The 24,341-nt window shown below is 30.4% G+C and overlaps 2 protein-coding genes across 2 annotated transcripts; both read right to left on the reverse strand.

The window, feature by feature from the left end:
* Nucleotides 1-3,419: 3,419 nt before the first annotated feature.
* LOC123300884 (centrosomal protein of 162 kDa) lies at nt 3,420-24,155 on the reverse strand. The gene is made up of 4 exons (XM_044883548.1): nt 23,289-24,155; nt 6,222-7,418; nt 4,173-4,484; nt 3,420-3,771 (listed from the first exon to the last, which is right to left on the reverse strand). Exons 1-4 carry the CDS (start codon nt 24,096-24,098, stop codon nt 3,574-3,576), a joined length of 2,517 nt encoding a protein of 838 aa, XP_044739483.1. The 5' UTR covers nt 24,099-24,155; the 3' UTR covers nt 3,420-3,573.
* On the reverse strand, nt 8,770-15,048 carry LOC123300885 (carboxypeptidase B-like). The gene is made up of 5 exons (XM_044883549.1): nt 14,860-15,048; nt 13,590-13,817; nt 13,321-13,509; nt 12,202-12,625; nt 8,770-9,266 (listed from the first exon to the last, which is right to left on the reverse strand). The coding sequence occupies exons 1-5, from the start codon at nt 14,987-14,989 to the stop codon at nt 8,780-8,782; spliced, it is 1,458 nt and encodes a 485-aa protein (XP_044739484.1). The 5' UTR covers nt 14,990-15,048; the 3' UTR covers nt 8,770-8,779.
* Nucleotides 24,156-24,341: the final 186 nt, after the last annotated feature.

Raw genomic sequence — 24,341 nt, forward strand, 5'->3', positions numbered from 1 at the left:
TCTTTGGACGGTTACAATAATTAATTATATATTAAAATCATCACAATTATTATGACTAAAAAATTTGAGATAGATATAGTAAAATAAATGCTGAATTTCCTAATTGAAATTGGTGAGATCCTCATGTAGGCTAATTCACCTTCTTTATATGTCTACTAAAGTGTCGACTCGATTAAAAATTATACCAGGAGCGGTGAAATATAGAGAGCGCAAACAATTCGACAAACTTATTTCTCAATAACCTACAAGTGGTAAATCACCAATAACCCAATACAGCTGATTTTTGTTTATAATCCAAATAAGTAGTAAGTAGTAAATCTCGAAGTTCCAAAGCGAGGTTAAAAACAAATTTTATTCTTTTTGGAATGTCTCACCCACGCTTAAAACGTAAGTACCCCTTAATTCACCCTAGATATTTTACCACACCTGATTAATATTAAACTAAATTGGAGGATTCTTAAAAATTTTGGCTTCACTCTTCCATATTTTACTGACTTAGTTGGAGTACTATTCGCCTATTTTACTACATCCGTGACAAAAATGAATAAAAAGTAGTAAAAACTTTGGTGTTAAGTACTTACCGATCTTTTTTCATGGAAACTATCTACATAAATTGAAAAATAACGTTTCATAACGTATTCAAATTAATTATGAGACTTTTGAAAACAAAGTTCAAAATTTGTCAATAAATTATAATAACAAAATATGAATCTAAGCAAAAATCGCAGCAACTCTGCGTTTATTTTTGAGAGAAGTTATTACTAGGCCACAAACATTTAATAAAGTTCGCAGTACTGTTTTTAGAAAATATCCATCGAATGTAGCCTGATATCACACCGTGAGTCGCAGTTATATACATACATTTCACAACAGTTAGTGATATTTAATCTCGCCGACACTTTTATTTCTCGTGAGATTAACTGTCAAATGTTTTTATAGACGATTCTATTTGACCAAATACACACGAGCCACGAAGTTTCTTAGAAGTCTGAACGTTTGTCTCTATTTCTGAATACATTATATAACATTTTTTCCTAAATTTCTTAAAAATTATTCAATAACACTAGAGAGCTTACATAATTTTTTTAAACACTATTCTAAGAGAGAAATTCGCTACTAAAAACTTCTAAAAATATTTTATTATTTTATTAAATTCGTTTTTAAATCTAGTTTAAAAAAAAAAACAACAGTCTAATGTTCTATTTTCTAGAAAACAAAACTATTCTTATTCATAAGAAATTTATCTCGAGATAATCAGTCCATTTTTTTTAATTCAACAAAATCATTCTTAAAAATCTTCTCATTTAAATATCACAATTAGAAGAAAAAATGATAAATTTCTTAGAAATAGTGTGGGGTTAAATTGTATATAATTTTATTTTAAGGTTTATTTCGTTTCTAGCTAATTCAATGGAAATGGGAATGTTTTTAAATAGGGTTGATTCAATTTTGAAGAACATTCAGTTCTCTTATAAATACTACCCCACAAAAAAGTGACGCACTTAAAAAATTTTTATACCATGTATATATTTTTTCGAAAACATCACTGTTTACCCGTGATGGCTAAACTATACTTGATTATCAGTTATGTATGTGTCACATGTTTGTATGTGTTATGGGATAAAGAAATCAACACTGACTAGGCATGGTATTTCAACAATTAACTCAGTCAATTGTTTGTTTTCACTTGTTTTTCTCAAAATTTCAAACAGGCATATCTCGACGAAAAATGATTGGATCTGAATGGAATATACATCGTCTGATATCTTGTAATTTATGGTTTTTGAAACTGCATCTTAAATATTTTTATCATTCCTTAATATTTTATGGGCAGGGCTGAAACGCTGAGAATATTTTTTTATTATTTTGATAGGAATTTTAAAAGCATGCACGGGGTACATAAGTGTTTTTGCAAAAAATGAGTTGTGAAATCGAAATGCACTTATATTGATCTTTATACGAGTTTAACGGACCCTTTGGTCTAAGTGTGTCCCACCCCAGGACAGCCACTCTAACCTAACTTTATACGAGTTTCTAGGACAGAGTTATTTGCCAACAAAGCCAAAGAGACATTTTTCACATTAAACTGTCGTATCTCCTCAAATAATGACCTTACAGAAATAAATCTGAACTAACTGAAATTTTTGTAATTAAAGACTTTTGATCATTGTTTGTAAATGTTTTTTTGTTGATAGATTAAAATTTTGGGTTTATTGCTTTTTTTTTGTAGCAATTTTTATTTGACAGTGAATAACTTAGCCAAGAAAGCTCGTACGAGATTGAATAGTAGCGAGTTTTAAAGAGAAACAACAAGCTTTGGAGTATATTTATTGGACTTTTTAAAAACAAATTTTTGGACCCCGTGTACCCGTTCAAAGTTCATAAACAATTAGAACAATTATTTTCACAATTTGAACCCTCGTCACAAAGCGATAAAGGATGATATACGTTTTTAACTTTTGTTTCAAATATATAAAGGTTAACGCTTTCGAATTAGTTACGATTTATTTTTTTAATATCATTATTTTAGGAGATAAGGCAGTTTAATGTTAACACTGTCTATTTTGCTTTATCGAAAAATAATTCGATCTTAAAAGCTCGCATAAAGAACAATACAAGCGCATTTTCGCTTTCGATTTCACATACTCAATTTCTATAAAAAAAAAAATAAGACTCCGTCCGCACTTTTAAAATCCATATCAAATAAATTTTCGCAACGTTTCGGCCCTGCGCATAAAATATTAAGGGCTGATAAAAATGTTTAAGATATTAATTCAAAAACAAATAATTACAAGCTATCGGATGATATGTATTTTATTCAGTTCCAATCATTTTTCGTCGAAAAAAACTGTTTGAAATTTCGAAAAAAAATTTTTAAATGCGCCACTTATTTTACGAGGCAGTATGTATAAATTAAGTATTTTTTATTGCACCCATTTCGACTATAAAGTAACCACCATTCATTGAAGGTGTTGAAAAATTGTTTTCATAGCTGAAAAATATACTCGCATAAGTAACGCTAGCAAAAAATCCGAATGCGTCAAATAGTGAAGACGTAATAGCTTCCATTCTTGACAGACAATGATGAAAGAGACCAACAATCTTGACCATAATGAAACGAATTTAGTTAATTTGCTCTTTGAATTTGAATTTTGCAGGGAAGACCGAAAATTTTTTAATGAAATTGAAACGAAATAAACGCTTTAAGTACATCCATAAATAAAATTTCGAAAGTACCCACAACGATTAAAAAAGATATTTTGATAAAATGTCTTCGCAGATTATAAAATATAGTTAACATCCATTTGGATCATGATTATCACTCATACAAAACATTTGTCCAAAACAAAGATTAATCGTTGTTGGCATTTCCATAAAATCATTATTATTGTTATTATTATTAAAAATAAATTGCTGTGATGAAGAAGGTCTTGGCGAAGTTAAAGATAAAAGTAAATTAGGATGACGTGACAAAGTGGATAATGGAGAAGATTTGTATGATGAAGAGGAGGAAGTGGCAGTATTAGTAGTACATGAAGATGATGATGCAATTTTAAAATGTTCCGATAATAATCATAAATTTGTATGATTCCGTAATGTGGACAATACCTGATCCAATTCTGCTTTATAACTACATAATTGTTGTTGACGTATTTGACATTGTTCACAATCGCGCGCACTTTGTGCAGATTGTTGTTTTTGTGCTAAACCTTGCACAATTGCACGTAAACGTAATTCACGTTCTTCGTAACGTTGTTCCAATAATGCAATCTATAAAATAATTTTTAGTAATTCTTTTGGGTGGAATATATAAAATTCATATAAACATGATGTCGAAAAGGGTTCCCCCTTCGGAACTATAACCGTCATGCATCATTTCGAACTTTAACCCAATCCATTGGGCTTTCGAAAAAATATTTATAGTATTTAAAAACTGTTTGCTTATAAATATTTATTGTAATATTTTGATTTCCATATCAATAAAGAATAATAATAATCATTATAGTATTTTTGTGAGTAATATTTTTGTTATTTAAAGTTTTGCTCTATCCTTAGCAGTATTGTTAAAGAGAGAGAGCAAATTGCTCGAAAAATGAAGGAATTCTCTATACCATCGAAGGAGACCGATTTCGGGTCCATGTTCATATGAACTTTTTGTTTTCTATACTAACCTTTCGACGTAAAACATCATATTCACTTCGTGTTGTTATTAAACCACTCGCAGCTGAATTATTTACATCGAATTCAATATTATCATGCGGTGAGTTGGATGAAGATGATGATGAATGACGTAATGTTTTTAAACGTTGTTCTAAATGATCACGTTCCACTGTTAACACAGCAATTTGTTCACGTGCCGTGGACAATTGTTGTTGTAATTTTTTTATTGTTACTTGTTGTACTTCTAATTGTTCACGTAATGGTGCCATTTTACCCATATAATTTGTAAGCTCTTGTTCATGAGCCTCTTGTAATGTATTTAACTAAATTGGTAATAAAAACAGGGGGTAAATATTTGTTTAAATAAACATTTATGGTTAGCCACCACCATTACAAAAGCGATTGTCAAGCATTTATATCACTTAAAATTTTCCAAATGAAATAAACTTTAAAAGATAAAAAAAAAAACTAAAAATGAAAAAAAACTTCAGGGTGTAAATAAAAATAAGTTTGACCACTAATTTTCTTTTACTTTAGTACCAATAAAAATTTCTGGAATAAATCTTATAAAATAGCCTTACTTTTCTGGAATTTTCATAGATAAATATCCAATTAAGCCAAAACCTAGAAGGTTAATTATTTATAAGAATGCTGATTCTGAAATTAAAAAAACCAATAAAATTAAAAAACAAACATTTAAAACTATTTTTGACGATCCTTTGTGTCCGCCTGGGTCATTATCTGTACACGGATGTGCCAAAGTAACGGAGGTCAATCTGGAGTGGGGTTTATAAACTTGAATACGGCCACAGCCATATTTTGTATGCTTCTGTGCTGGCTGGCTCAAGTGAGTCGTCTCCTCATTTCAAGAGCTGAACAGCGACAGAGAAGATGAAACATTGTTTCCTCCTTCTTCCCACTGTGACAGTTCCAACAATAATCGTGATGCACTGCTTGGTCGTTCAGCGTTCTTGCCGCCTAGCCAGTGTCATGCAAGAGCATTGATTTTGATTATAGAGGTCTTTTGAGGCAATATAGGGTCTTTGAAACGCCTACGATTGCATTCAGACTATTTTTGTCTTGTAGTAACACAAGTGCGTTCCTCCCTCCATCTAGACTTTTTTAAGATATCTAATTCAAGAACAGCTTGCAGTTTGCAAACGGAATTCCCGGATTCCAATTGATGCTTGTGTCCAACAGCTTTATTTGTGCTTTTAAAAGCACCCTTTCACCCTTTCTAGCAAGCTCGCCGGGTTCACTATTTCAAGGAATGTCACTGTATTCCGGTACCTATATCAGGTTTACATTCATTTGTTCAGCCAATTCATTTAAGGACGTTCGGCAATCCTGCGCAACTTTAGGGGTTTGATAAACCAAGCTGAAATAAGAGAAAGTGGACAGTCATGTCGCTGTACAATAATGTATATAGAAAATCTCAAATCAATCGGTAAACAGACAACATGAGAAAGTTGTCGAAACGTGAGGTTTGGTCGAGTACTCTTAAAATAACGCCACCGATGATATCGAAATATATGCGATCCAGTAATTAAACATATTTCCATACGTTTCTCTCACTAATTTTTAAAAAAATTGTGTGATATCTCATATTCGAGTTTTTTAATTTAAGTTTAAAATTTATTATCAATTTTAATGGAAACCTTTTTAAAGGTTTTAACTTGATCTAAACTTGAACTTATCATACCTATGTAAATTCCAGAGAAGTTTCATGCATACAGTAATTTTCCCCAAAATGCCACTCACTCACTTTTGATCATGCAGTTTCATTATTTTCATATACGAAGGCACCCACAACAATTTCAACAAGGCACGATCTTTTTTTTTTCATTTTTAATTTTCTTTGGAAAAAATAAATAAAAACCAAAACCAAATCAAAGTGTCGTTAAAAACCGTACGAGACCAACCTTATTTAAAAATATTTACACCCTGTATTTACTTAAAATTTCAAAATAAATTTTTATGGTTAGGAAGTAAACTAAAATACATGTAATTAGTACAATTACAAAATATGCACAATGATAGTTATTATAATGCAAACTCACATCCTGTAAACGTTTTAATTTTAATAATTGATAATCTTCTTCTAAACGACTTAATTGTATCTTTAATTTCTCTCGTTCATCCCGCACAGTGTCCATTTGTATGTTTAAATTATCTAAATCTTGTTGATTTGTTGTTAAATTATCAAATTGATATTCCGTGGGATTATAATTAGCTTTCAAAGAACCTTCACGTTCTTTTTGTAATCGACGATTAGTTTTACGTAATTCCTCCATATCCTTTTGTAATTTCGTGAGCAAGCGATCTTTCGCAAGAATATCTGCATTAAGACCACGGATTGTCGCCAATAAATGTGTGTCTTCTTTAATAATAGACCCGGTTGAACGATATTTCGTATTTTTATTTGCTAATTGTGGTATTTTATTCATAAGAGTTTGGACAGCAACTTCAACAAAATGGACTTCTTTTCGATTTGAATTTGTATCCAAATAAGTTTGAGTTTCCATATCACAAAATTCGATGTTCTTATTTAATTGGGATTTCAAATCAAGAACATGTTTTTCAAGATCATCAATATGACTCTCATATTTACGTTTCATCTCGTTAAACTTCTCTTGTACGTCAGTGAAAATTTTCGTTTGATGTACATCACGTTCTTGTGCTTCTTGTTCTAATTGTTTGATACGATCTTCCAAAATTTTTCGTGCGTTTAGATTTGAATCAATATTTGTGGAGTTTGCGGCTAAGATTAATGCAGAAACTGAATCGGGATGTTTTCGAGTGATAATACGTTCCATTTCTTTGACTTGCCGTTGCAAGTCTTGTATACACTTACTATCTTTATCATTTTGTTGCTTTAAGATTTTATTCTGTTGTTTTTCATTTTCGATGGTTTTTTTAAGTGCACGTTCACTTTCAATCAGAATCGCATGTTTATCTTGCAACGTTTTAAGTTCGTTTTTTAAGCGATTGATCAATGCTTCGTTTTCGATTAGTTTACGTTCTAATGTTTTATTGGTTGTTGAAAGTTCTTCGTTGCATTGTTTTAAAACTTGATGGGAATTATTTAAGCTGTCCAATTGGAGCTGTAATGCTGTATTGTGTTCTTGGAGATCTTTTAGATTTTCAAGTGCTCTATCGAGTTCAGATTGTAATGATTTATCGATTGGTAATTTTGATTTGGATGTCGAACGTAATGATTCGCTGGATAATTTTGTTTTGGTTACTTCCAATTCCTCCTGAAACATGAAAAACATTTAAAATTAATTTAATCTTTAAACATTTATTATATCGATACAAACATAGCACTTTTGCCTGATTTCTACGTAATTTTTTTCGGACCTTCTGGAAATCTATTATTATATGTTGTATATTAATATGCTTTTTATCGGTTTCGAAAATGGGCAAGTATTGATAAGAATTTATAATACGAAAAACATTAAGGAGTTTGTCTCCTTACAATATTGTAAAAATGTTTTGGGCTATATGCACGGTAATAGAATACATGCATACAGTCAAATAATGTGTTACTTTTAACTCTAATGTACAACGAGACTGATTCTCATCATAAATATTGTTTATCAAGTATTGTGTTAATATAGATATCTCTCTTCAACGACTAATAGCATAATTATAGTCGCTTCTCTTCAACAATAAAATTAATTAACTTTGGGTTATTTTTTTTATTCTATACACCTCCCTAAATATATCGTTTTTAGTTAACTAATCGAAAAATAACTTAAACAAATGCTGCAGAGTTTGGTAGCTGACATCATGTCCTGATATCAGATTAAACTTAGTTCTTCGGGTTTCTTTAATAGCCAATTTAGATCCTAAACGGTAAGAGATAGAATAACATTTTAAATTACAAAGTTGATCCTCATAAAAAAACTAACAATTTTTGTATAAAACATTTTTTCGAAAAACGTTAGCTTTCGAAAAAAATGCTTAAAGTTAATCGATAATTGTAGATCATAGTCATGGACACAGGCGAATGTCCTCTATTGCCCTTGACAATTTTTGGCTAAAGCATTTTTCCGAAGTTAGCGTGTTTTCTTTCGATTAAATGCAATAATGGCATATTTTTAAGTTGCATTTCCTCCGAAAGCTGACTATTTTCGAAATAATGGTTTTGATGAAAAATGTTAGTTTTTTTTATTAGGATCAACGTTCTAATTTTAAGTGCTATTCTATCTGTTACCGTTTAGGATCGAAATTGGCTATTAAAGAAACAGGAAGAAGTAGGTCCAATCAGATGTCGGAACATGAAGTCCCCCATAAAACTCTGCAATTTTTGTTTAAATTATTTATCGATTGGATAGCTACAAAACAAGATATTTAGGTGCATAGATAAAATGGCCGACCTGTATATCTCAATAATGAAACGGTAAATACTTTTTTTTTTAACTCGGAACATACTTACTGAACATCAATGTTCAGTTCACATGGAATACATTTTTCCATTTCAGTGTACCTAAAGAGTTTTAAAAGGTTTTATATTTTATAGGAAAGAAAAATAAATGAAACAATTACAATTAAAAATATTAAAAAATAATTTATATTTTAAATAAACTTAAAAACTAAAATTAAAGCGTAAAATTTAGGCAGTCACAACCACAGCCGCAGCTACAACTCGTACAGCAGCCAATGCTTCTTTAGCAGTCACAGTAATAAATGAAGCAGGTAAAACAAATCCATATCGGCCTGAATCTCTCAATTCAATTGTGTACGAGTATTTAACACCATATGCTTTGGCCCAATCATCTGATCCTCCTGACGCAGGATATAATAAATTTGCAGAAGATCCAACTTTATAAGTTGCTCCACCAGTTGTCCGTATAGCTTGAGCCATTTTTTGTCCAACACGTTGTAAATCCATATGATCTGGTGGTACTACATTTTCATAGCCCCATGGGTATAAGATGAATTGTCCATACGAATGGAAGGATAAATATGCTTTAAATTTGGCATTAGCTGATTCGAAAAACGTTTTTACAGCACGTGCCTCAGGTTCAGAGAAAGCACTACGTCCTCCGTATGTTTCTGCGCAGGGATTTTTGGAGTTACCTTTACCGCCCCATCGATAGCTGAAACAAATCATTAAATTAATATCCTTTTTATCAATATTCAAAAGACTAAATTTGAAAAAATTTCGATTCCTTGATTCCAAAAGTATGCAAAAATCGACAGAGGTTATTTATTTTTCATAATCAATTGAAAATATTCAAATTAAACAGATTTTTTTAATTAGAGACATTAATCAGAATCACTAGTCGATACATCGAATAGTCACCATTTTTATAAAAGCTTTGCTGTGCACGACCAACGGCCAACGACCAAAAGAAAATTTGTCTCAAATTTTTATATATTTTCTTTAATAACTTTGTTATTTTTGGTTTTAAGGCAGTATAACACCCCTTTTTGCAAAAACGGCAAAAAATGAATTATTTATGATTTTTTTTTCTGACCGTGCTTCAGACGATAACGACATTTTTCAAAAATATTTTAATTTTTTTTTTGGCCGATGACGATAACGACATCTTTATTAAGAATTATTCAAATTTTTTTGTTTCAGATCACTACAAGGGCTGGAATCGTGTCAACCATGGTGCCGGGTTTTTTATGTAGCCTCCACTTCAACGGCCTGTAATTCGAAGAATTTTTAATTTTTTTCCAATTTTCTTTTTGTATTTTTAAAATGTCAATAAATATCATATGAAAAGATGACTACATAAATGTTTTTCATTTTCTAATAATCTTAGTATAAAAAGTTTCCACAATTGAGGCTTCTAGACCAGAATACCCCCTTAAGACTTAAAGTTACTGAACCAAAATTGTAGAAAGTTTAATATATAGGCAAAAAAATTATAGTTTGTCCGATACAGCGTAAAAATCATTCGAGCCCCTTTTTACAAGATGGCGGCCGCGGGACAAGGGTTGCGACCCCACAAACATGGATTTAACTTTACACTAACTCCCTCTTAATAACCAACAAATAAAATTGCTTCCTCTAACTTTTGCAACCCAAATGTAACTTTTCAATGGACTTAATTGTTATCATAACTTGTTAGTAAAATAATACGGTCCTGTGAATGTACTGTATGTGACACAGTTTTTTGACACTGAATATTAATAAGTTCAATTTTGAATTGGAAATTGATATAATTACAAGCGATGTTTTGATAATTTTAATTATACTTTCTCTTTTTATTTATTTATTATATTTTTCCCAATACATTTTAAATAAATTAATTGAATATTCATTATTCATTTTAAAATGTGTATCACACGACATAGGACGCACGACATAAACAATCCTAATTGTAATACACGTTGTAGTACGTAGTAGTGAGAGTTTCATACAAAAGTGGTACAGTTATGATTTATATTTGCAATTGTGTGTTTTAATTGACATCCTTTATTAGGAAGATTACTATCAATTATTTGTATTTTTTAGTTCCGGATTGGTAAACTTAATTTTAGATTTGTAAACTAAATTGATTCAAATTAATTTTTATTGATTGTTATCTTCCTTCTCGTTGTTTCAATTACGATTTTGTTCTAAAAATCTTTGTTTCCAAAAAAAGATATTTTTTTCTTCCATTTTCATGAAAACTTCGTTTTAGGCTAATTTGAACCTTACAAAAATATTCCCATTAGATAAAAATTGTTCCAAAACATAGTTCTCGAAAATCAATTTCACAGAGCTCTAATTTAAAATACAATATGACAATACAAATCTTGAAGTAGGCCGAGCAGTAGAAATTAATTACTTATTTATTTTTTTTTTTTTTTGCGATGTGTGAGCGTAAATTTTTGGATCCATCTTTGCTATTTAAGATCATTTAAAACAATTGTCATACAGGTAATAAATATTTGCAAAATCTATAATAATATTGCCCCAAGTGAAGCTCACTGACTGACCGATAACAAATTAAAAAGCCACTTCCCTTAGAATTTGTCTTTGTGTTGTTTCCTTTACATTCAGGCGGAAATCATCATCGGAAAACTTCAACTTTATCATTAGAATCCTCTGTAAAATCGGAATGACCTCCCCCCCAAATTACGTTTTCCTGTTCTGTACATGCTAGAAAGATAGGATTTTGCTATACTATAGTTTTCAAATTCGCGGGAGCCAACGCCGAAGGTTGTCTCTGGAATCAAGGGGGGAAATCCCTTCCGAGCAAAGCGAGTATGCGAAATATAAGACAGAACATTTTGAATCATGGAATCGAAAATGTAAAACAATAGTACTGCGTGGTCCTTTACAAACGCGAATTCAGAGAATTTCTTGGAGATGGATTTTTTGAGTAGTTCATAATTTTATGCTTTTCATACTCCGGAATATCACGATTTGGGCGATATCTCAGAAACTCCATGTCCATTTATAAAATGGACTCGATTTTTGCATTTGTATTTGTATTGTATCAAAATTATTTTAGAAAACGATTTTTATGCAAATCAGAGACAAAAAATTTTTTCTACTTATTTGTGGCAATTTTTTAAGGAAACAATTTCTTTGAACAAATCGAGAAAAAAAAAGATTGTTTCGGAATTTGATAAAACAAGGTGTAGTGTAATTTTAATCCAAAAAATACAAAAATAGGATTTATTTATTGATTGGGTGAGTAGGTTTTGAGAAATTCGTGTACGAATAAATTTAATTTCGAATGGATATGGAAGATATCTCGAAAAATAATCATTTAATCGTTTTAATCATCAAATTAGTGAATTGTTCCAATTTAAAATACAATGACAATACATATCTTGAAGTAGGCCGAGCAATAGAAATTAATTACATTTTTAATTACCCTAAATAATCAAACGATTCGAAAATTCTTTGGAAAAATCCACAAATTTTCAAAATAATTTAATAGATATTTCATTCTAACTATGTACGACTGTATTATGTCTTGGATCCGCAAATTATTTGATGGTTACTTAACATTGTTGAATTCCTTACTTTGTTCGCTATTTTAAAATATGAGTAAAAATGCCTTACCAATATTAAAATTTACTTACCCAAAATTCCTATTTAAGTCAGTTCCTGCACAAGCACCAGAAAAACTTTTCCCACGATTTTTACGCCATAATCGATCATTCTTATGTGTGTACTCGTAACCATCAGGATTTAAAACCGGTAAAAAGTACCAATCAATACTTTTAATATCTGAGGATTCATTTTCATAGCCTTCAACAATTTGATTGATAATATATGTTACGGAAGCCGGTGATATCCATTCTCTGGCATGTATTCCACCATCAATCCAAATTGCTTTATTATCGGCATTTCCATTGGATATTTTTAAGATTTTTAGTTCACGTCCTTCAACGGATTTTCCAATTACTTGAGTAGAACATAAATCGGGATAGGTGTTTGCCAAATAATCTAAATATCCATGAATATCGGCGAGACGATGATACGATTGCCAAGTCATACGATGACCTACATTTTGGACAAAATATATCTTAGAAATCGTCAAATTTTTTTAATTGTTTCAAAATTCAATTTGACGTGAATATATGGCAAAATCAATCAGAAATATTTAGAGACTGCCCACAGCGTTCTATGGAGCTCATTCGTCACATGGAAGCAACAACCAATTAGCTCCAAGTTCAATTGAATACTTGAAACTTTTACGTCTATCGGCCAATCTAAAAGAGCTTCTAAGCATTTAAAACATTTCAATCGCTAAATTTTAAAAGCTTTGTATTCCGATTAGTCTTAACAATTTCTTTTGATTTACAAGCCTTATATTCACATCTTCAACAGTTTTTCAAACACAAAATGTTTTTAGGGGTTTGGTTAATCACAAAAAACACATAAAACAAACAATTCAGGCATGCATGTGTACAAACCAATCCAAAATTTTTAAAACTTTACGAAACCGAATAGAAACCCGAAAAAGTGTTTCAAGATTTTTGGATTGTTCTTGGTTATATTGTACATACGCAATTTGAATAATGTAGGGTACCCCAATTTGCAGTTGGCCACATTTTCATATCAGAACCGAATGAATTGTAGCCCATTATTGCCCCAAAACGATGTTTTTGCCAAGACCTTTGCAAACGTTTTGCTGTTGAAAGTAGAAACAATTTAAAATAAAAGTATTTTTTTCGAAATATGAATTCGAAATTTACCTTTGCGATTTGCCAATTCAGCTTCTTCATCAAATTGAGGATTTTCATTATCAATTGCCTCTTGTAAATCATTGATAATTATTTCGTATGGGACTTGATAATTTGTAAGGATCTCATGAGCAACTTGTCGACTTGAAGGTTTTACCATCATATCAATGTACGTGATATTTCCCCCCCACCAGCCAATTTCTATAAAAAATTAATTGGTATTACATCATTTTTTAACAGACAGCCAAATTTTTGTGATAATTTCCTGGAAAAACCCTCACCTTTTTCTTGATTTAATTTATTTAATTCGTTTAATACTTGTAAATTACTTAATCGGAATTTCCAAACTTGAGCACCAGAATACGAAACACGTGCTTCAACACCTTTAGTTACCACATTTTCGCCACTAGAATTATTCGGGATTTCTGGATCTTCAACAGAAACATCTGTGTTACCTTCAATTTTTGTATCTTCAACAATAAATTCCTCTCGACCATTTCTTGATTTACCTAAAAATTTGATTCAATAATAATTTATTGATTACTAATGAAAACAAAGGATTTCGTACTCAAAGAAAATAATCAAACAATTAATAAACGCACGTCATTTTTACCAAACTGGGAATTAATTAAAATATCTATTTATGGCTAACCAAGAAACCAATTCGAAACAATTTTTCTTTGTGTTTTCGCGGCAGTTCCAACCAATTCGTTTTAACAAAGGGCGTAAGTTTATTTCGAAAATGTAAAGACTGTAAGAAGAAAAGGAGTAAAACTCTAAGCTCAAAAGTTATTACTTAAAAAAATTATTCAAAACTTTCCCTGAAATTTTTTTTCGAGATTGAGTTAAATTTTTATAAACATAGCTTTAGAGTTTTTGACTCTCACCTAACAATTTTCGAAATGAATTGAGATTGCTGTTTACGAGATTTTAGTGAGGGGCCATGCATAAAATTCGTCACACTAAAACTCTTTCGAAATTTGCATTTCTCTAAAACATTTTAATTCACTTTTCAGACGAGAATTGGCACTAAAGCGATTTTTTTTTTGTATTAAAATGTTTGAAGATCTTTAAAAATTTGATTCCATTAAATTTTTAGTTCGAAGATTTGCCTACTTGGTTGATTAGATTTCGATAACTCGTATCTTGATAAGTCGAAAAGTTCGATTTTTTACTTCGCTTCGTGAGGTTCGAGTTATAGAAGTTACCATTTATCACTTGCAAAAATGACAGAAGTTATTTATGATTTGTCGCCTTTGAGACTATAAGCGGAATATTTCTGGCGATTTTCCGTTCAAAAATTATGATCCTTTTGGAATTCAAAACGAAATATTTCTGATGATTTTACACTCAAAAATTTCTAAATACCGACTAAAAAATCTTAGTTTTGGAAACATACCATAAAATTAGATATTCAAATTATAATCGGGGGTAAATTTTGCTTTTATATCAGAATTTTTTAGCTTTCAAAAAAAATTAAACTAAAGGCAAAAAATTAAACTTTTTGAAAATAAAAGTGGACAAAAAAAATTTATTTAAAAATTTACTTACCTAGTTGTTTAACAATTGGTTCATCATCTTCAACAAACAAACTTGAGGAATAAGATGATTTAGTGAGATGACAGTTAACAATCGTTGTCAAGAATAATACAAACAACAATGGGAATATTGGATGACCCATTGTTATAAATTAGATGTTATTTTCTTATATTGTTGTTAATTGTTGATGTAGGCTGTTGTTGTGATGATAATTGAATGAATCAAAACTATTCAAATTGTTATTCATAAATGAACATTCAAAACACCAGTAAAGCGGAATAAAGCCGTTTATGAGTATGTATAAATCGGTGAGCACATTTCTATTTAAAATTAAGAAAGTGTCCAGAGAGTAAATTAATGTAACTGAGATATCCAAATTTTGATTTTTCTGTTACCTTGGAAATACCAAAATAAATAATCAAATTTATAGCATCAGCGATTGATCTGTCCAATTTTTTAACTCCCCCTTTCTCCAGGAATGGTCAAATGTGAATTTTTTTAATCAAGTAATGCTATACTAAGTTTTTTGGACCATTTTATGTAAAAAACTCCTCTTGTGATTTTTTCGTTAAGTTCATTGTTTTCGAGTTATTGACATTGGAACGATGTTAACAAATTTGTAGTTCAAAATCAAAATCCTAAAGTTATCTTTGACAATACTTTATAAAGTTCTGAAGAGAAATTGTTTATATGTTCTTTATACCCCGGTGTACTTTATTACATAAGAAAATTCTCGGCAGTGGAAAAATCATTTCAAGCAATCAGCTAACGTATACCCCGTTTTATTAAACGTCGGAGAAAATTATTTTTGCATTTTTATAATCGATGATATTCCTTTTAAATTACAAAATAAACTGATACTTATCAATCTGAAGTTGGGAAGTGCAGTCAAAAATTTTTGGGCTAAAGGACATAAAGAACGCATACAATGTATCAACGATGATGTACACAATAAATTTTTTTTAAGCGTGGGTTTGCGGTCTAAAAGACTTTAGGTGCTTTTTACTTGGTTTGTGCCGAGCTTCGCTCTGCAGCTAAGTACCTGTCAGAAAGGCGATGAAAATCACTTCGTCGTGATGTGCCACGGTATAATAATCACAATAAAAACTTTTTATCATACACAGCTCTGTGCCTGTCAGAGAGGCAATGATAACCACTAAGTGATAATATGCGACGGTATAACAATCACAATACAAAATTGTATATCACGTATATTATAGATTGGGTGATTTTAACAGAAAAAAATGGAATGAAAATTTCAATTTGACTAATATTAATCGAGAAATTCTCAAAACTACAAACGACAATTATTAAGAAAGCTCTATCTCGTTCATGGAAAATCGAATCAAAAAACTGTCAAAGGACTGATAATATCATCCTATATGTCGCTCTGATTGTCAATGATTACCTGCATTGACAGGTAAGTTTTAAGCTCTCTTGGCCAAGATCTAACTCCACTATAAAAAAAAATCGAAACCCACTACAAGGTTTTTGTATAATCAACACCGGTAAGATTCATTCAACACTATAAAATGTTTTTAAAATTTGCCTGCTTAAAAACTGGTATTTTACAAAAGATTCTGATAAACATCACGTGCGATTTTTTAATATGTATACAAAAAAAGGATAATTAATTTGGAGTTTTACTATCGTAACTAAATATTTGTAAAGAGATACTCAATTTTGATTATCAAGTTATGTTACTTCGCTTTCCTAGTCTCAGCCCCTTACTTGGGCTTAGCGATAAAATGATATGTGTTTGCAATCCGGTATTGCTTACACAAATATGTTTATATTTTTAAATACGAAATTAAAATAAAAAAATTCAAAAATTAAAATTTTTCGTGTGAAATAATTCTACATTTTTACGTTTCTCTTAAAAATTTTGGGTATTTTCACAACACAACTTTGCAGAACATTTTTTATTAAGCACTAGAAAACTTTCAAATTGTATTCCAAGATCTTCCAGACAATACTATTTTTTATTTCATATTAAATTTTTTTTATTTCACTTCTTTTATCCTATGCCATACTTTTATCGAAAATACATTTATATTTCATCGAGTAAAAAAACACTTTGATTGACTTAAAAAGGACTAAATCATTTAGAAAATAATTATTAAAATCAATATAAGGTTTTATCTGTTCCATCCTTGACTCTTAAGACTTGGAAAACTTTCTCTTCTCACGCTATTGCATTTGATTGAATTTCAATAAAATAATTGCATTGATGTTTTTAAGTCCAAAGGTTTTTAAAATTTCATTGAAAATGAATTAATGTACACACATGAAGGTCTTAGGCGTGTATTCAACTAATTTGTTAAAATTCAGGGTTCGTAAAATCCAAAAACCGATCTCAAAATAAGCTGAAAGCAGTTCCAGTCTTAGCAATCTAAACGTCCTGGCCGAGTCATGCATTTAAAGCTCTTTTAATTATACTTCACAAAACTTAATTCGAATTTATCATTAATAATAAAATATTTTACCCATTCATTTTCTAAACAATGTACCTACTTATATTGTCTGCCAGTAAAACCTTATTTTTCTAGCTTTTTTTGTCAGCAAACACTCTGATAAGACTGGCAAAATCTAGCTTTTCTCAGCTTGATTTTCAATAAACACCAAATCGCACTACAAATCAATATCAGATTTAAAATTGATCGTAATTTTTCTTGCAGAATACAACAATGTCACATTAGTTCTTCTTTATTTTCATTATTTTGTATATTAAACAAGAAATTCCACATGACAGAAAAGTCTTAATCTGCTGAAATATTTCCTTTATAGATATAAGCATGGTATCGAAAAAAGCATTAAAGAATTCGGCTTTAAATTTTTTTGGAGCAGTTATTGGTTAATTAGTAGCCTCTTCGCCCGAACTACGTTTAATGCGTGTTACTCGCGTTTGTGGTTTGATAAATAGCTGCGTATCAAGTTTGGATGCTAATTTACTTGCGGTTAAGATTGTTCGAAACCTGTTTGTCTAATGCAAGAATTAATGCTCTGAGTTTTGTTTTCCTTTTGATCGATAAAAATAGATATTCAAATTAAGTGGTTAAGTCAAGCTGGCGCGTGTGGCACACTGTAGAACCAGGCGCACCGGACGGCCGCCTCCTCTTAAAGCCGGCACTGGCCGAGAGGTATCATCTTGTTTTATTCAAAAGGCCATCTATTAAAAAGAGGTAAATGCAACACGCAATAAAAAAATTGCAATAAAGAAATAATACTTACAAGTTGTATTAAAATCTTGATTAGACTCATATTAATCTCTAGCTTAGCTTGTTACTTAAAATGACGATCAGAAAATAGCCTGTCTAAAAGAATTTCGATAACGTAAATCAATTTTTTCAATGAAGCAGGTTATATATGAGTTCTAGCTTTTCCGATGTGTGCTCTCACAAACTCGAAATTATGGTGTTGGTTTGAATTTGAATGGTTGTAACTCGACCAGATACAGTGCCATATTAATTATGTTTTGCGTAGGGAAGCACTTATCAGAGCCGTTTATACAACGATCGGGAAAAATGATAACAGAAAATAATTTTGAGAAGTATAACTATTAAGCGAAAAATTTTTTGAAGAAATTGGAGCCTACAGAAACTTGCAACCAAGGAATGGAAAATGTGTAAAAAATTTTACACCAATCGAAACTTTCCTATCACAAAAGTGAACAAAAGTGTGCGAATCAACCTTTTCGTCTTAACATGACTCATGCGGCCTCAACATATTAGCATGTCGACTGATAGGTTGAATAATTTATCTTTTCTGGCATTTGAGTGAAAGCGACTTAATTTTTTACACCTAGGCACAGTTCTTTCACGATTTAATGCACTAAAAAATCGCAAAGTGCAAATTAAAAAACACGAAGGCGGGCGAAGTCCCCTCTATCCCCATAGGTTGCTATGATGCTTTCCGATAACCGATAACTTTTCTCTCTGTTAAATAGCCAAATTTATGTTCTCAAAATTCGGCTAGAGACCAGTAAATTCGAAATAAACGCCTCAAAAAATAATGGTGTACCCGAATCAAGTATCAAATATGTTTTTGTATGAGATTACTAATTTGGTATTCTGGGTGAACTTTTTATTTTGTCCGTTTTTCGCTTAACATTCTTAAAGATATGGTGTCATTAGATCAGTGAACTCATTTATAGAAATCCAAAAATCAAAAATAGTTTGTTGTTAAACAAATTTATGATAATGAGATTCGCAACGAATTTTTGTTTTGATAAAAATGTTACGTGCTTAGAATATTCACAAAAAACACAACATGAAATCGTTATTTACACTTTACATAAATAAAGGTAGTATGTATTTACATTTTTTTCAAAAACAAAACCAGTTGGATTTTTAATAAGTTCTCCGATTTACCGTAATTTTAGTTTTATCAATTCCGTAATAAAATAAAGTGTTTTTAGAGACATTGACCTCAACATCTTAATCAAAATGTCACAGGAGTTTTATCAATTTTTAAAAACATATAAAATCCATTAGGAGGTTTGTTTTTAAGGGGTTTTAGAGGCGTTCATAAGGTATGGCAGTCACAATCACGGAAGAAATATTTTAATGTTTATGATTGAGTTCGCTTGATACATAGTTAATTACCACATTTAGTTAATTTATAATTTTTAGATCTAGGATCAGCCGTAGTATTTGATAAATATTTCAAAAGGGTTGGAAATTTGAGAAATCAAGATCGTGTCTAACAATTATTTTATTATACAAAAATTTGCATGTCCGGGAATTTTTTTCGCTTTTAGAAATTTGGAATATCTATAATTGCGCAGCATACTGAAAATTAACAACGATATTCAAGTAAGAAAAATTAATTAAAAAATGCAAACATTATTTATTCCGACAGTCAAAGAGCGAAATGTCCTTTTAAAATCAAAAATGAATTTATCAAAGTGCGAAATTATTCTTGTTTGAATAACGTCATCAATTTTAAGATTGCCGCACAATTAACAATTTTCCAAGCCCCACAATACGGCCAAAGGCCAAAAATGCAACCAAAACTCGAAAAAAAAATTTTAGAAAGGGCTTTTTCATCAGTAAGTTTGCTGCAGCAGTTCTCTAAGAAATGAAAACCGTTAACAGTAACGTTGAACCCTAATTCTGATACAAAGGGAAAATTCATAAACTTGTGAAAGTATTTCGAGTAAAGAAAAACCAACAAAATAAAATGTAAAATTTTTAAAAACAGAAATATAGTTCTTGTTTTAACAAAATCTAAGTTGTTAATTGGAACAGTAATAAACACGCTGTTGGATGCTGTAATTAAAACTTATCGGAGGTTACTTAGAAAAGTATTAGGTATTGAAAAAACAAAATTCAGCTACTATTATCTGCTTCTTGAATTATATATTTCACGCCAGGGGGGTGGTCGATAAGGGAGGAAGGGGGTAAATTTCCATAAATTTGACCAAAAAATTTTAATCAGCTACCCCAAAAAGTCCTGCGATTCAATTTTGGAGTGAATTACTTAAATTTTTCTAATGTTGGCCGCATTTTTTGTCTTCAGACGCACTATAGGCCCCCTGAAAGTGAAGTCTGGCCCAGGACCAATTAGTACCAGCCTTTTTTTAATAAAAATACAGCCCTGATAATTTTGTAAAAGGAAAAACCCAAAAGAATAATACAGAAACTCTTGTAGGCGTTTAACCTATAATTATGTCCTTGACATTGAATTAAAAATTCCAAACAAAACAATGGAGTCATTTGTTATCAAGTTGTTTCAATTTATCAGATAAATTTTGATCGATTTATCTTAGGAATCCGTACCCATTAAATATAAAAGAAGCTTTAGTAGACTGTCAGCTTGTGACAGAAAAAATAATCAATTTTTTAGAGTCTACCAATGATAGAGGACATATATACAGAAAAATGTATAAATTAACATGCATAATGAATTAAGGCATAGTTAAAAATTAACATTTGTTTGTAAAACAAAGAAAACAACTTTTTACAGTCTGCCATTTATTTTAAATTTTCTACTGATTTTTCTAAGATTGACAAATTTCTTTCTGACTTTTCTAAGATTGACAAACGCAGAGTCAAGATTCAAAATTGAAGTCTATGTCAAATGTCTGGACGTTGTTTGCAGTCAGTTGACCAAGCGTTTTGTAAGTTTACAGTTGATCATCACATATAACGAAGACATCAACGAAAAATTTCCTCAACAAGTGAACCAGTAGCAATCAGCACTGAAGAAAGAAATAACGAAGTGTAAATCTATCAAGGAGTTTGCCAACCTTGTCCTTGTTCAACATTCTGCGTTGTCAACAAATTTTTTTGATTTTTATTATTGCTGCCTTTCTATTATTTTTAATCCTACCTGTCATGACGGCCACAGTTGAACGGTCATTTTCAAAGTTAAACTTGACCAAAACTTATTTGAGGAACAGTGCGAGCGAATCACGTTTGAGTAGTTTCAATAGCAAAAAGTTTGAGAAATGAACTTGAACTTAGCAGTTAATTGATACTTTTGCAGAAACGAAAGTTCGACGGTAAATAATTACAAAAATAATATACTTACACGCGCTATAATCGTGGCATTTAAAGAACTCGAATCATTATTTTATTTAAATTTGTTTTTGAGAGGCCCCTTCCAATAAGTTCAAACGAGTAGCTACGCCCCCTAAATCGTAGCTACGCCACTGATTTTCTAAGCAATTATCTGAAATCGGTCCCCGAAATTAACTTTCGCATGGGGAGCATTACAAATTGTTCTATAAAGGCACGAAAATAATGAATAATAATTCACAAAGTAATTTTAGCTCAAAAAATACAATAATCGTGTTCACTTGCCGATTGGTCGAGTATTTTCTATGATTTTATAATAAAATGAACTCGATTTTTGAATTTTTGTGTCATCTTTATCTTTTCTAAAGTTATTAGAAATGACAAACCCAAAATTAACAAAAATATTTGAATTCCTACGTACAAGATTCAAGATCGCACTCTAGTTTTTTATTTAGTTATGGGTAGATGTAAATGAACTATTTTATGTATTGGAAGATCGATTGTGAAATAGAAGATTAAAATCTTCGAAATAAATTTTATAATTATGAACACATCAAAATGAATAGGTCGATTTAATCAAAGAATATAACGCCTACACATTAGATTTTTATTCACAATCAAAAACATGTTAAACTTGTAACCAGATTCGTTTGAAAAGTTTTTAAGTACCAATTAATTTATGTGTTTTTTTATTTTGACCTAAAAAACCTGCATCTCTTCTTGAACAAGGGATATTAAAATGTTTTTTTAGATATATACTACTACTTACATAAAAGTAATACAATCTGCCTAACTAAATTATTTACTGCTCAAAATAGTCTTTATTATTATAATTATACTTTGATTGTTAAAATGATTTCAATATTTTTCAGGTCTTTTTTTCTTTTACAAGTATAAAATTAAAACTTGGTCTATCTAATTTTCATTTAATGCCTCGTTCAAAGTGCTAATCGCTATGATGGACAATTATTTTACAAAACTATTTATTCACATTATAATTTACTTCTTAAATTTTCTAATAACGGATAATTTACAATGCAAAACTCATTTAAGACCGAACAACTTTCTAGATTTCTACCTATCTTTAAGAAACTCTCTTTTGAAGTCAAAAATAATAGGAATATAAAAACTCGCACATAGGAGATTTCAAAAGCTCGATTAATCATCTTCCTTTTTCAAAATGAACTTTAAGTTCGATATCTTTCTTCTGAGCCTCTTTTCTCTACCATCTTTGGTATTTCAGTTATTTTTGTCAAATGAATGTCTTGAACTACCCTGGTGGAAAAAATATTTGAAGAAAGAATAAGAAATTCTGAAAAAGTCTTAGGAACTTTGAATTTCTCAACGTTTTCGGACTAGTCTAATTCAGAGTTATTCAGAGTTCTTAATACTTTTGTAAAGTTTCTAAGACTTTCCTAAGACTTATTAAGATTTATTCTTTTTTCAAATATTTTTTCCACCAGGGTAGTGATCACTCTTTACCCTTGATTCTCAAAAATTACCGAAAATAAACAAGTTTCGAATAAAAAGCTTGTATTAGGATTCGTACTTTTCTACAAAATTAATAAAGTACATCCGAGTTCATTTCGGGTCTTCTACTCATTTTTTGTTTACTCAAAGAGCATGTATAGGCAAGATTTGAGATTATATGTTATATAATTGCCTATAAATAATAGCAAAATGAATATAGAAATTTTTCATAAAACAATTACAGTAATTTTATAATATAAGAAATTCTCTAGGCAATTGATAAATAATAAACTACATAAAATTAATTCCTAGTATTACCTAATAATTTTATCAAAGACTATCATATAAACTTTTAAAAATCGTTTTCTTTGCAAAATTTGTTTTTATAAAGGTATAACGAGTTTTTATAACTATTATTACATTTTTTGGATAAAAAAACGTTCAACTAACCTTTGTTGTTTTAATTTCCTCCCGTAGTCGGCGATTATCTTTTTCATATTCATTCAAAAGTATATTTTTCTGCTGTACTTCTTCCCGTAAAATATCAATTTCACTTTTATCAACACTCACCGAAACTATTTCATTAATATTATTCACATTTTGGCTATTTTTAACGTCCGTTTCAGGTAAATCAATTTTTTCGTCTGTCGTATCGGTTGAATCATTGGTCATTACAAACATTCGATTTAAATCTAACTTTTCTTCGACCGGTTTAAGCTCAACATTCTCAGATGTACTTTTACTTACAGAATCATTAAAAGTATCATCATACTCATCTTTTGAGGATGATTTTTGAGTGATAATTTCTTGTGATTTGGGTGTTCGTGGGGTTGATTTTGTCGATCTAGGTGATCTAGGCGTACTTCGACTTCGTAACGATGATGTAGATCTTGAAGACGATAACTGTTCGAATGCTTTTGAACTTGTTTCAGATAATTTTTCAGCTTCGCGAATAATATCCTCAATAGTTCGATTACCACCTCCAATTTGGTCAATATCAGCTTTAAGTCCAGGACTTTCAGCTGCTAGACGATTGATTTCTTGTATTAAGCTACTGATATCTGTGTCGGTTATTTCGACAGTCTCACCTTGGCACATTTTTTCTTTTTCTAAGAACTCAGCCATCGAATTTGATAAATCGAAGGGTGATGCGATTTTCGGATTTGATTTAGAATCAGATTTGAAATCTTTCATATACCATAGTCCAGGCGATGGAGTTTTATTTGAACGATTTCTTCCTATATTTCTTTTTGTTGACATTTTTTTGATGAATTTTTTAGCATTTAAAATAGTTTTTTATTTAATTTAGTTTGTTTATAATTTGTTTGTCACAAAAACACAGAACTAGAAATTAATCAATAGCAGCAATTCTACTTTCTATTATTTCAAAAAAGTCAGGGAAGATTTTCCGCAAGGTGAAATTTATTTTTGTTATTTTCCGATGAATACTGTAATTGATATTGAACAAAAATTTTATATGAATATGAATGTAATTTTAACTGA

This window comes from Chrysoperla carnea, chromosome 5, assembly GCF_905475395.1.
Source record: "Chrysoperla carnea chromosome 5, inChrCarn1.1, whole genome shotgun sequence".
Lineage (NCBI taxonomy): Eukaryota > Metazoa > Arthropoda > Insecta > Neuroptera > Chrysopidae > Chrysoperla > Chrysoperla carnea.

Bases quoted from the DNA above. Each gene is read 5' to 3' on its own strand.
- LOC123300885 (XM_044883549.1), bottom strand. From the start codon at position 14,989: ATGGGTCATCCAATATTCCCATTGTTGTTTGTATTATTCTTGACAACG. The intron at 13,818-14,859 runs GTAAGTAAATTT...TCAAATTTTTAG, and splicing joins ACCAATTGTTAAACAACTAG to GTAAATCAAGAAATGGTCGA. The intron at 12,626-13,320 runs GTAAATTTCGAA...TCCAAAATGTAG, and splicing joins TGAATTGGCAAATCGCAAAG to GTCATCGTATGACTTGGCAA.
- LOC123300884 (XM_044883548.1), bottom strand. From the start codon at position 24,098: ATGTCAACAAAAAGAAATATAGGAAGAAATCGTTCAAATAAAACTCCA. The intron at 7,419-23,288 runs GTTAGTTGAACG...TTCATGTTTCAG, and splicing joins AGGAAATTAAAACAACAAAG to GAGGAATTGGAAGTAACCAA. The intron at 4,485-6,221 runs GTGAGTTTGCAT...TTACCAATTTAG, and splicing joins AATTAAAACGTTTACAGGAT to TTAAATACATTACAAGAGGC.